Below are 13,184 nucleotides of genomic sequence, written 5' to 3'. Positions count from 1 at the left end.
ATATTGGATTAAATGCTGCAATCGAATCGTAGCCCGTAATCACTGCCAATATTGCATCGTGGTGGGATGAATAAGGGGTCGTACATAAATGACGTCACGCGATTTTGGACGATTTTTGAACACCCCCCCCCCCTCGACACACGGCGTCACAAAAAGTCAGACCCCCCCTCAAATATGACGTCACAAAGCTTTGCCCCCCCCCCCCCCCCGAAACCATATTTCCATTTTGACAATAAAACATGCTTCAAATCGCTTTAAACGATTGTCATTGTAGTGCGTATTTAATGTGGCGCTGCACTCTGATGTTGTAGGAGAAAACATTTAATAAAGTCGATTTAATTAAGTAGAACGTGTTGTCTATATTTATTTAAAGTTGCGCATTTTCATGTGACGTCACGTTTCTCAAACCCCCTTCCCTCGTCACACATCGTCACAAATGTCTGACCCCCCCCCCCTAGGTGCGTGACGTCATTTATGGATGGCCCCTATTTGGCTGTGTCAGATGGTGGCGGGTTTGACGACACATTTATATATTTACGCGATCTAACCTCCCCCAAAAAAATCACCCGTATTATATAAGAGCTTTATAGCTCATCGGATTCCTCCTAACAGTTTAAATCAAATATTCTGAATCTTAATTAAAACGTGCCGCGTGACGTCACTCGCGACTACCCCCCCCCCCACTAATTCCCCCGCCACTCCCAAGTCTCGCGATACTAAGCCTCGATCGGCCGCTCTCGTTCCTCGCGTTCTCGCGAGACTTGGACGCCACCACCCCCTCCACACACACAGGGGGCGCTCGTTATCCCACAAGACACCGCGCCACCCCCTCCTTTTCCGGCGGCTCGAGGTAATGGCGGCTACGTTGCGTTGCTCTCCTCTGACTCAATCCGATGTAATCCGCCGTCATTAAGGCCGCGCTTGCTCTCCATTTCGCGATGCTTGTGCGCAGGAGTAAGTTAGCTTTTTAGGGCGATGGTGTACGACGCGACGTTTCGTGATTACGCTTGTTCGCGACGTTATTCTGTACGTGTGTGTGTGGGTTTCGTACAATCGTACACCGGCCTTGTGGCAAAGCGATTATATATCACTTTAACACTTTCTCTATTAACACCTGTGTAAGTTAGTGCGCGGCGTCTCGGGTGACTTTCACTGAGGCGATAAACAAAAACACATTTTAAGTCCCGCTGTGGACATTACGAGATGTTGAAATTATCGTGCCGAGCAGTTTCGGGGCCTATGGGTCGCTATGCCGGATAAGCCTGCGCGACCGGCTGGAACGTTCGGCATGGGTTGTTGGCCACAGCGTCCAAGGGTCGGCAACCAGAGTATTAAGAAAGAGCCTCAATGCGAGACGGGGTAGGTCTCTAACAATATCACGGAGCAGTTTACCTAAGAGAGGCGTATGTTGGTCTAGGGCTCTAGGCAGTGGTTGAGATGGTAATGCATGGCAGAGACCCTTGGTAGCACAAGCACGCATATTAGGTAGTTGTAGGTTACTATGCGTGATTATCTAGGTGGTTGTGAAAATGTACGCGATGTTAATCCCAGATCAACCATTCAAAGTGGGCTTTCCGGTTAAGATGATGCGTAACGTGGGTACAGCAAGCGTTTGTAAATCCACTGCTGGATGAATGCCAATCAGCGTCGCTGCGTGGTTCCTGTTAAGCTATTTGGCCGCAATTCACCACTTAAAGGGAGGGAAATGTTTGCATCACTCCTGTTTCTGCCGTGTTATTTGCGTGTTTTGTAATTGTGGTTACCCTTGCGAATGAGGCCGTTTTTGACATGGGTGAGTTAGCTCTCGAAACCGATAAACTTAAAAAAAACTCGAGTGGCGTCGAGAACACATTTGCACGAGACCAGCAAGCCGATTGATTGTTTTAGGACGGCTTTAAAGTCAAAACCGTAAGCGAGTAGGAGGCATTTTCACTTGGGATGAATGGCATGCCACGAGGTGTGACCCACGTATATCGGTGGGATCATCTTGTCGCTTGGATCCGTACCAGGGTACACCCCCAAGGTGTGGTGTGTGTGTGTGTTCGGCAACTGGTCACCAGTGACGATAATTTGAACCGGTCCTGGGCCTCACCTAGATCGACTCAACCTCAAATGAGTAACCGGTGTTGGCGTGTAAATATCGCCAGTTCGGGAGACAAAGGCGGCCGGGCGTGGTGTTGGCCACCCCCCTCCAGTGCCGTTCTGGTATCTCAGTTGCTCGCAAACAATCATCTGCAGGCTATACGGGGGGGGGAATGGGGGGGATCTTTGGTGGATCAAGTTTACCTTTTGTGGTTAAGAGGTGTTCCCCTATTGTATTTTCTGCCCGATGTTGACCCACGGTTTTGTTTTAAATTTTGTGCCCAAAACAGACCCTGAGTCAGGAAGATGGGGCGCTACTCCTTGGACCCCGAGAATCCCACCAAATGTAAGTTTCGCCGGGGGGTGGGACGGCACCAACGCGTTCACCTTCATACTCTTAGTTCTTTCGGTAAAGTCACGTAGGTAAAAAATGAAATTAAAATTAATAAAATAATAAAAATCACGACGTTTCGGAGGCAACACAAGTCTCCCTCATTCAGGTGGGACCGTCACAGCCAGATTTGCTGCATCACCTGATGACGGAGACTTGTGTTGCCTCCGAAACGTCGTGATTTTTATTATTTTATTTTTTATTAATTTTAATTTCATTTTTTACCTACGTGACTTTACCGAAAGAACTAGGAGTATGAATCCTTGCAGTCACGAAAGCTTCAAATCGTTCACCTTCCTCTGCAGACCTCATTTCGTTCCGTCTCCAGCTCATTCACCATTCGATTCTACCTCCTGTCACTTGATTCCCTACACTCTTCTTCTTGGTTCTTTCGGTAATGTCACGTAGAAGGGAAATAATAAAATAAAACAATAAAATAATTCTCACGACGTTTCGGCCACAACGCAAGCAGCCGTCCTCGGGTGAAGAACAGGTCTGTCGGAAAGACAGCTCATTCAGACGCTGTCTTTCCGACAGACCTGTTCTTCACCTGAGGACGGCTGCTTGCGTTGTGGCCGAAACGTCGTGAGAATTATTTTATTATGTTTTATTATATTATTATTTTATTATTTCCCTTCTACGTGATGACTTTACCGAAAGAACCAAGAAGATGAATCCCTGCAGTCACGAAAGCTTTAAATCGATCCCTACACTCGGTGTCATCGTCCAAGACACTGCATCCTCCATCGAACTTTTCTCTCCGCTTCGTTCTCCGCAACACTAGTAGTGTTGGATGGTGCAGGGAGTGGGCCCCTCCCAGCAGCATGGGTTGCAATGATGACCAACTTAGGACACCTTTGGATTGACCGTGAAAATAACAACTGCGTTACCATTCCTCTGAGCAGCCCCTCTGTTTGCGTGCCCTGAACCTGCTATGGGTGGCTGAAAAGTGGCCAGTACTGCACCTCTTCTGATCTCTAATCTTGTTGTGTCTGCGTGTGTGCACGTGGTTTTTGCGTGTGTTCTATCCTGTGTGGTCTACCCATGTGTGCGTGTGTTCGCTTGCATGTCCGTGTTTGCGCATGTCTCTACCCCTGTGTATACGCGTGTGTTACCCCCCATCCCCTACTTATGTTTTCACGCCACAGCCTGCAAGGCCAGGGGATCAAATCTCCGCGTCCATTTCAAGGTAAGAATTTGCTTGAGCCACACTTTTTTGCGTTTGTTAGTTGCCGATACCAACATCATTATTATCATCGTCACTGCTGGAATGAAGGCACCTCCATGCTGTTGCCATGCCCTATAACGTCCTGCAATGCTGCAGTCCATCCCGTTTGCCACAACACGGTGTTAATATTGGAATGTGCTACTTTGAAAGCCTTGCTGAATCTTGAAGACTTAAGTTTTTGGAACATTTAATTAAAAAAAAAATTGTTCTTTAACAGAAATCAAGTCCAAGTTGTTTTTTTGTAACTAAGCGAGAACTCGAGAAATACCGTGATTGGTCTCATTATGGTGACGTGGGACAACAGTGGCAAACAAAATTAAAACACAGCAATGAAGCAAACTGAAATATGCGCAAGAAGACCCATGTCCCATGCAAATGAAATAAATGATGTAAGGTATTTGCATACTACTAGTCATTGTCATTTAAAACATGCTTCCAATAACAAGACTTGTTCATAAAAAAAGATTTTGCCTGGATGATCCCTTGAGTTGTAATTTAGCAATTGAAACTAGACTTCTGTGCATTTCCTAGGTTGTTGAATTATATTTGAGAGAAAACGTGCATAGTTTCGTCTTTCACCACGTGCATGCACGCGTCGCTTCGAGTGGCCATGATGACCAGCTTAGGACACCTTTGGATTCACCGTGAAAACAACCTCAGCGTTACCAAATGGCTGAGCCACTCGAAAGGCAGGCGGTTTGTGTTGCGGTGGTAGATCGTGTTTGGGGTGCATGCTTATGCGAGAAATTAGCGTGGTTAAAGCAACAATTGTACATAGTTGAACAACAGTCAATGGAATCGCCAGCCAAAAGGACACACTGGTGCTTGTCCGCTTTATTAGAGTATTTTGCTGCTATGCATTTCTACGTGATCGGCCACTTGGTTGAGCTCTCATTTGTGGCCAGGTCGCTCTCTGCAAAAGCTATGTAGCTCAGTGAGACTTTAACTTGTAAAATAAAAAAAAAAGTTTATTGTGAAGTTCCTTAATCCGATTGTTGTTGATTGAATGCTTTTGTTTTGACCAGAACACCCGTGAGACAGCACACACCATCAAGGGCATGCACATCCGCAAGGCAACCAAGTACCTGAAGGATGTGGTCCTCATGAAGCAGTGCGTCCCTTTCCGTCGCTACAACGGTGGCGTGGGCCGCTGTGCCCAGGTGAGACACCGGTTTCTTTCGCCCGTTTACAGACGTCGGGCACGTTACCCGTACGTGCGTGGGCCTGAGTCGTCTAAGAGAATTGAGAGAAGGCGGGCTGTGCACTTGCATTGCATGCGTTCGACGGTTAGATTCCGTCTTAACTGTCGTAGCAGTGGAAACATTGGGGAACGTTTCTTACATTTGCCTGCCTGTGCCCATCAATGGGAACGCCATAGTCGATGGGTAAGGGTGGTGAGGTAAAGTGTGGGTACTCTACCCCCCCCCCCTTCATGCAAGAGTAGATCCAATATACCTGATGACGGAGACTTGTGTTGCCTCCGAAACGTCGTGATTTATTATTTTATTAATATTATTACTTATATTATTTTTATTTTTTACCTACGTGACTTTACCGAAAAAACCTAAGAGTATGAATCTTTGCAATCACGAAAGCTTCAAATCTAAAATCCAATATACCCTCTAAGGGCACTTTTGCACAGATCTTTATCGTGGAGGCCCTTCTGCCAGCAGTGGCAGTGAGGAAGAACTTTCAGGGATGCACCTTTAACTTTGTTAGACACTGCTTAATGACGGGGTTGCGGAAGAATGTTTTACACCTACATCTACTAAGTTACGATAAAAATAAAACCAAGTGAGAATAATTCCTTAATTTTAAGAGAAGTGCGAGGGGAATGGACCTGGCATATTGTGTTCCGCCACGCACCGACGCGCGTTGCTTCGAGTGGCCATGATGACCAACTTAGGACACCTTTGGATTCACCGTGAAAACAACTTCAGCGTTACCAAACGGCTGAGCCACTCGAAAGCAACTGGGCCGCGTTTGCGTTGGTGGCACCTATTGCACCGTTTTTTGTGTGCTGATCGTGTGTGTGATCGTGTGTGTGTGTGATCGTGTGTGCGTGTGATCGTGTGATCGTGTGATCGCGTGATCGTGTGTGTGTGTGATCGTGTGTGATCGTGTGTGTGTGTGTGTGATCGTGTGTGTGTGTGTGTGATCGTGTGTGTGTGTGTGTGATCGTGTGTGTGTGTGATCGTGTGTGTGATCGTGTGTGTGTGTGTGATCGTGTGTGTGTGTGATCGTCTGTGTGTTCGTGTGTGTGTGATCGTCTGTGTGTTCGTGTGTGTGTTCGTGTGTGTGATCGTCCTTCAGGCCAAAGCATGGGACTGGACACAGGGCCGTTGGCCCAAGAAGAGCGCCGAGTTCCTCCTGCAGCTGCTCAAGAACGCCGAGAGCAACGCTGAGTTCAAGGTGAGGTGCAAGGTGGTCGTGGTGGGGGCATTCGGGGGACACGGTCGGAGCCGTGAGTGGGGCGCGAGGGGAGGGTTGGGTCGGGGTTGCGGCCGGCACTTCGAGTGGCCATGATGACCAACTTAGGACACCTTTGGATTCACCGTGAAAACAACCTCCGCGTTACCAAATGGCTGAGCCACTCGAGTGCAGACGTTGGCCGTGGTGGGGTGGACGGTGGTTGTGCTGGTTGGTGGTTGTGCTGGTTGCGGTGTGGACACGTGCGCCACTGTCGTTCCCCCCCACCGTCTGACTGTCGATTGGATAATGAGTCGTGTGGTGGTCGAACAACCTTCGCTACTCAGCGAGTTGTCGCCATTCAAGGTTCTCGGCACGCATCACGAATCTATACTCTCTTCTACTTGCCTTGTTTGTATCACCTCGATCTTGTTTCCTATTTACTGCCTTGTTAGTTCCTTGAGCCTCAACCTAACAGCATTGTGATGGAGGTTATACCTTTGGCTGGTGTGTTTGGTGGTTATTTAACCGGTGATTGGGTTCCAAGATTATGTACATGATTGCTGTCTTCAAATGTTTCTTACAACCCACTGACGTTATATAATTGTACAGTATTATAGTACTTTTGGATTTGTAGCTGGTATTAGTGGTTGTTATATTGGTGGCTGGGTGGTTGTTGGTGATTGAGGTGCTAGTTTTTACAAGTGGATGCTTGTTGGTGCCGTTGATCGTTAAACAGTACGCTGATGGTACCAGTTGGTGAGTTGTGGTGGTTTGGTAGTGCTGATGGTTGCTACACCTATCGATAGCTCTTCATTGCTACCGCACCTTCTCACTCGCCCCCCCTCTCGCTTCCCCACTCACACCTGACCCACACCGCTGCTCACCTCACTCGCACTACTACTCTCACTCGCCCACTCACACTTCCTTTCCCCAACACCAATCCTCACCCGCCCCTCTCACACACTCGCACCTCTCCTCCAAGCCGTGATAATCCTCGCACCTGATTAGCACGGTTGGCTACTCGCAAGCATTCAAAGGTGTCCAACACACGTGACGTAAAAACCGCTCTTGCCGCATCCTCTCGCTCACACTGGCCTTGCGTGTGCCCACCCGCCGCAGGGCCTGGACGTGGACTCCCTGGTGATCGAGCACATCCAGGTGAACAAGGCCCCCCACATGAGGCGCCGCACGTACCGCGCGCACGGACGCATCAACCCCTACATGAGCTCGCCGTGCCACATCGAGCTGATCCTCACCGAGAAGGAGCACGTCGTGCCCAAGCCAGAGGAGGAGGCGGCCGCCAAGAAGAAGGTGAGCACAGCCGTCGCGCGGCGTTGGCCACCCTCGCCATAACCCTCGTCACCCTCACCGTAGTCCTTGTCCTAACCACCTAGCCCTCGACCTCACCGTTAAACTCGTCCTCGCCCCCTAGCCCTCGACCTCACCGTTAAACTCGTCCTAACCACCTCGCCCTCGACCTCACCATTAAACTCGTCCTCGCCACCTAGCCCTCGACCTCACCGTAGTCGTCCTCGCCACCTAGCCCTCGACCTCACCGTTAAACTCGTCCTCGCCACCTAGCCCTCGACCTCACCGTAGTCGTCCTCGCCACCTAGCCCTCGACCTCACCGTAAAACTCGTCCTCACCACCTAGCCCTCGACCTCACCGTTAAACTCGTCCTCGCCACCTAGCCCTCGACCTCACCGTAGTCATCGTCCTCACCACCTAGCCCTCGACCTCACCATGAAACTCGTCCTCGCCACCTAGCCCTCGACCTCACCGTAGTCATCGTCCTCACCACCTAGCCCTCGACCTCACCGTAAAACTCGTCCTCACCACCTAGCCCTCGACCTCACCGTTAAACTCGTCCTCGCCACCTAGCCCTCGACCTCACCGTAGTCATCATCCTCACCACCTAGCCCTTGACCTCACCGTAGTCATCGTCCTCACCACCTAGCCCTCGACCTCACCGTTAAACTCGTCCTCGCCACCTAGCCCTTGACCTCACCGTAGTCATCGTCCTCACCACCTAGCCCTTGACCTCACCGTAGTCATCGTCCTCGCCACCTAGCCCTCGACCTCACCGTAAAACTCGTCCTCGCCACCTAGCCCTCGACCTCACCGTAAAACTCGTCCTCACCACCTAGCCCTCGACCTCACCGTAAAACTCGTCCTCGCCACCTAGCCCTCGACCTCACCGTAAAACTCGTCCTCACCACCTAGCCCTCGTCCTCACCACCTAGCCCTCGACCTCACCGTAGTCATCGTCCTAACCACCTAGCCCTTGACCTCACCGTAAAACTCGTCCTCACCACCTAGCCCTCGACCTCACCGTTAAACTCGTCCTCGCCACCTAGCCCTCGACCTCACCGTAAAACTCGTCCTCACCACCTAGCCCTCGACCTCACCGTTAAACTCGTCCTCGCCACCTAGCCCTCGACCTCACCGTAGTCATCGTCCTCACCACCTAGCCCTCGACCTCACCGTTAAACTCGTCCTCGCCACCTAGCCCTCGACCTCACCGTAGTCATCGTCCTCACCACCTAGCCCTCGACCTCACCGTAAAACTCGTCCTCGCCACCTAGCCCTCGACCTCACCGTAAAACTCGTCCTCACCATAGCCATCAATCTTAATTTGGAGCTTTCGTGACTGCAGGAATTACTCTTTGGTTCTTGCGGTAAAGTCACGTATGTGTGCCGATGTGTGTTCTCTCTCTCTATGTATCTTTGTGATATCTGCCTGCTTATGTCTGTCTATAGTTTTCTGGTTAGATTTTTGTTGCTATTTCTTTTATACCTGATGATTGATTGTGTTGCAATCGAAACGTAGTAGTATTTTATCTTTATACGTGACTTTACCATAGCCATCGTCGGGGGGGGGGGGGGGGGGGCGGGAGGCTGCCATCCTCACCACAGCGCTTGTACTCACCCTCAGTGGGGATGATATCCCGAGTGCTGCCCCCCCCACCTGTCTGGCGCGTGCGTCGCTTCGAGTGGCTATGATGACCAACTTAGGACACCTTTGGATTCACCGTGAAAACAACCTCCGCGTTACCAAACGGCTGAGCTACTCGAGACGCACGTGTCCACATGGGGACCCCCCCCCCTCCCTCCCTCGACCCTTGGGGCTTGAGCTTCAGCGTTTCCAAAGAGGCTTTAGCAAATCCACAAGCTGTGCATTGGAAGCGTCGTGGAAGGAGGCTGGGAGAGTATTTTATGAGCGTTCACGAAAGTCAACGCATTCTAAATGTTGCATAAGGGGGTCAACAGCCTGGAACCAGTGGTGGAAATCGCACGTGTCCCTGTTGTAGGGAACAAGTTGCTCAATACAAACACTAAGTGTGCAACATGGGACCTCCTATGCGAGTTCGAAATATGAGAAAAGGTTTTCCCCTTTTTTCTGGCAACAGGGGTTCAGATGTTAAAACGCCAAACGGAAACCTTTTACAAGGAATCATATCTGCATTAACCATAATACTTGTGGTCAGAATGCAAACGCTCCCACTTCAGCGCAAAAAAAGATATTGCTGTGGTGTTCCCACCTGATGATGATTGCTTGTGTTGCAATCACAACGTCGTGATTTGTTTTTATTATATTCCTACCTACGTGAATTTACCGAAAGAACCAAAGGGAATGGATTCCTGCAGTCACGAAAGCTTCAAATCAAGATTAAGCTTCAGATCAAGATTAAAAAACATACTCTGATAAATATATGCATCGTCTTTGAAACTGGTTGGTCCACACCAGAGACAGCTTTCTTTCAAGCCTCGTCTCTGTTCTAACACCGTTTTTAGACACGGCTTGTGAAAGAAAGCTGTCTTTGGTGTGGACCAATCAGCTTCAAAGACAATGCATATATTATCAGTGTTTTGTTTGCATTCTGACCACAAGTATTGTGGTTAACACAGACATAATTCCTTCTAAAAGGTTTCTGTTTGGTGTTTTAACATCTTAACACCTGTTTTGTTGCCAGAAAAAAGTGGAAAACCTATTCTCAAACAAAGTGGTTCGTAATAGGTTTTTACCCTTTAAACTGGTACAAAAACAGACACCTTTATACAAGGCATCATGTTTGCAATTACCACAACACAAGCAGTCAAAATGCAAACAAAAAGAAACAACTCTGATAATGATATGCACTGTCCTTGAAGTTGATTGGTCCACACCCGAGACAGCTTCTCTTAGTTTTTGTACCAGTTTAAAGGGTAAAACCCTATTACTATATTTTGCCACTGGTAAAGGAGTTCTCATAGTGTACAGAGTGGTTACTTATTTTCATCGACCCCCCCAAGGAGGGGGAGGGGATTAGGGGGTGAAGATAACCAAATAGGGTATTTGAATCTGTAACTTCCCAATTACGAGACTTGCTGTAACTATAACTTGAGACCGAACTGGAATATCTTGTGAGACAGGGGCTTAAACCTGAAACCGCCTGTGCGCTTGACTAACTGTGTTTGGGGAGTCTCCTTCGGGGCAGAGGGGAAGGAGGAAGAAGATTGTGATATTTAATTTTGCCTCCGTAAAAAAAAACTGCACACCCTGCTTTTCTCGCTCTTCATGTGTTATTTGCAGTTCTGACTTTATCCGTTTTTGCCACCACAGGTTTCTCAGAAGAAGCTGAAGAAACAGAAGCTCATGGCCCGGGAATAGACATCTCCCACCCGTCCTTGTCGATTTAATAAACACCTTAACTGAAAATAAACATTAAGTGGTCACGTATGCATATGTGCGTCTGTTTTGTTTCCCTTGAGACGGATCGGTATATAATCATCTGCAGTGTCTTGAACATGCATCTGGAGTGAAGCCACGGGAGTTGCGATGTGGATGCCTGGGATGGTTCTCAACATTATTTGGGCTTTCCAAATGTACACCAATGCTCTGGGTATTTGGTGTCGTAACTTAAGGGTTGATGCCCGTACTTCCAACATTCAAGATTTTCACGGCTTTTACACTATGAGACCTCCTTTACCAGTGGCAAAATATTGTAATAGGTTTTTACCCTTTCAACTGGTACAAAAACTGACACCTTTTATACAAGGCATGTTTGCAATAACCACAACACAAGCAGTCAAAATACAAACAAAAATAAACTACTCTGATGATGATTTGCACTGTCCTTGAAGCTTATCGGTCCACAACTGTGATAGCTTTTCTTAGAGCCTAGTCTCAATTGGTGTTGGACCAGGTGACGCCAAAAGCATACAACTCAAAGACGGCGCACTATCAGTATTGAGAGCTCGGGGTAAGCATTTACACCGAGACCTTTACCAGTGGCAAAATATAGTAATAACTGACACCTTTATACAAGACATCAGAGTTGTTTCTTTTTGCATTTTGACTGCTTGTGTTGTGGTTATTGCAAACATGATTTGTATAAAGGTGTCAGTTTTTGTACCAGTTGAAAGGGTAAAAACCTATTACTATCTTCACGGCTGTGTCATGGACAGCCACCCATCCCAAAACCAAAGGTCTCTGCGACCGCCGAGATGCTGGATTTTGAATCCGTGGGAGCAGCCGACCGTGATCAAACCTGATTCTCATTTCTTTGGGGAGCTTCATCGGGTCAGAATTTGATGAATACAGTAGTTGGCAGCTACGGCTGGGGCTGTTTTGCTGTGCCCCCTCCACCATAGAAGACGATGCAGGTCGCTTGTCACGTGTACAGCGCGCTCTTGAGTTTAGGTCTTCCCCTCCACTTAATGTTCCTGTTGTCCATCCTGCATGTGTCTAAAATAGTAGCAGCTTCCAGAGGTTTGGACTCGAGTCATGTGACTTGGACTCGAGTCATGAATTTGATGACTTGCGACTCGACTTGGACTTGCATAACAATGACTTTGTCCCACCTATGAGATGTGGACTCGAGTCATGTGACTTGGACTCGAGTCAGACTCGAGTCATGAATTTGATGACTTGCGACTCGACTTGGACTTGCATAACAATGACTTTGTCCCACCTCTGGCAGCTTCTCATCGCTGCCTGCATCGGCTCGTCTTTGTTGAACCTTTTTCTACGTTGGTCAGCGACGTCCAGCTTAGATGCATACATCTGTCTAGCAGCAGCAATACATTTCGAGTTGCCAATATCTTATTACGTCGTTTCAACGTCCCAAGTCTCGCAGCCATACGACGCTGTACTGAACACGCATGTTCATAACGTGTACAGTTTGGTCTTAGCCAGAGGTGGGACAAAGTCATTGTTATGCAAGTCCAAGTCGAGTCGCAAGTCATCAAATTCATGACTCGAGTCTGACTCGAGTCCAAGTCACATGACTCGAGTCCACATCTCATAGGTGGGACAAAGTCATTGTTATGCAAGTCCAAGTCGAGTCGCAAGTCATCAAATTCATGACTCGAGTCTGACTCGAGTCCAAGTCACATGACTCGAGTCCACACCTCTGGTCTTAGCTGATTTTTGTTGTTGCATGTTGCTGACATCCTAAGCGATGGGGGGGATCAAGTTTACCAGTCGGGGCGGTAAACTAAAGCCCGCAAACATTCACACTCGCGTAACCCAAGTGTGGCAGTATCCACCACGGTCAACAGAGGGACAAACCCCATCCCTGGCCCCTTGTTTCTCATTACCCCCCCCCTCCCCCCAATAATATTCCAAGGTATCGATGACACGAGACCGAAGAAGAAACGTGCCTTTGTGCAGAGGTGTGGACTCGAGTCATGTGACTTGGACTCGAGTCAGACTCGAGTCATGAATTTGATGACTTGCGACTCGACTTGGACTTGCATAACAATGACTTTGTCCCACCTCTGCCTTTGTGTGACTGCAGCGAGCAGTGTTTTTCGGTCAGCTTGTGTCTGGGCCCCTGCAAGCGAAGAGAGAGGCCCCTTTTACTAATAGGGGTTTCCCCTTTTTTTCTGGCAACAAAACTGACACCTTTTGCAAGGAATCATGCTTACATTAACCACAATACTTGCAGTCAAGTGCAAACAAAAAACAATACGCTGATAATCTATGCATTGTCCTTGAAACGGATTGGTCCACACCAGAGGACGCTTTCTTTAGAGCCTAGTCTCATATGGTGTTCGACCAGATGACGCCAAAAGGCGCCTTCTGT

At 48.4% G+C, this 13,184-nt stretch overlaps 1 protein-coding gene and 5 non-coding genes across 9 annotated transcripts; all 6 read left to right on the top strand.

The window, feature by feature from the left end:
* The first annotated feature begins 742 nt into the window (after positions 1-742).
* RPL17 (ribosomal protein L17) lies at positions 743-10,834 on the top strand. Of its 4 annotated transcripts, none has more exons than XM_078619292.1 (7): positions 743-850; positions 2,373-2,428; positions 3,622-3,662; positions 4,727-4,861; positions 6,015-6,113; positions 7,233-7,424; positions 10,718-10,834. In XM_078619292.1, the coding sequence occupies exons 2-7, from the start codon at positions 2,389-2,391 to the stop codon at positions 10,763-10,765; spliced, it is 555 nt and encodes a 184-aa protein (XP_078475418.1). In that variant the 5' UTR covers positions 743-850; positions 2,373-2,388; the 3' UTR covers positions 10,766-10,834. The 4 variants fall into 4 exon arrangements, with proteins under 4 accessions (XP_078475418.1, XP_078475420.1, XP_078475419.1 ...); XM_078619294.1 differs by having other exon boundaries at positions 802-895; XM_078619293.1 differs by having other exon boundaries at positions 832-954.
* Positions 3,303-3,379, top strand: LOC144736735 (small nucleolar RNA SNORD58). The gene has a single exon (XR_013588808.1). It is a non-coding gene; the product is annotated as a small nucleolar RNA SNORD58 (small nucleolar RNA).
* LOC144736739 (small nucleolar RNA SNORD58) lies at positions 4,307-4,383 on the top strand. Its single transcript, XR_013588812.1, has one exon. It is a non-coding gene; the product is annotated as a small nucleolar RNA SNORD58 (small nucleolar RNA).
* LOC144736736 (small nucleolar RNA SNORD58) lies at positions 5,587-5,663 on the top strand. Its single transcript, XR_013588809.1, has one exon. It is a non-coding gene; the product is annotated as a small nucleolar RNA SNORD58 (small nucleolar RNA).
* On the top strand, positions 6,219-6,295 carry LOC144736737 (small nucleolar RNA SNORD58). The gene has a single exon (XR_013588810.1). It is a non-coding gene; the product is annotated as a small nucleolar RNA SNORD58 (small nucleolar RNA).
* Positions 9,109-9,185, top strand: LOC144736738 (small nucleolar RNA SNORD58). The gene has a single exon (XR_013588811.1). It is a non-coding gene; the product is annotated as a small nucleolar RNA SNORD58 (small nucleolar RNA).
* Positions 10,835-13,184: the final 2,350 nt, after the last annotated feature.

The sequence above is a fragment of the Lampetra planeri genome, chromosome 62, assembly GCF_965212315.1.
Source record: "Lampetra planeri chromosome 62, kcLamPlan1.2.h2, whole genome shotgun sequence".
In the NCBI taxonomy this organism is placed as follows: domain Eukaryota; kingdom Metazoa; phylum Chordata; class Hyperoartia; order Petromyzontiformes; family Petromyzontidae; genus Lampetra; species Lampetra planeri.
The sequence above is the reverse complement of the archived record's forward strand: the minus strand, read 5'-3'. Positions and strand labels throughout refer to the sequence as shown.

What these genes read in the sequence shown, in the direction of transcription:
- RPL17 (XM_078619292.1), top strand. Translation starts at nt 2,389, where the DNA reads ATGGGGCGCTACTCCTTGGACCCCGAGAATCCCACCAAAT. An exon ending in CCCCGAGAATCCCACCAAAT is followed by an intron (nt 2,429 to 3,621) that starts GTAAGTTTCGCC and finishes TTCACGCCACAG; the next exon opens with CCTGCAAGGCCAGGGGATCA. An exon ending in GCGTGGGCCGCTGTGCCCAG is followed by an intron (nt 4,862 to 6,014) that starts GTGAGACACCGG and finishes ATCGTCCTTCAG; the next exon opens with GCCAAAGCATGGGACTGGAC.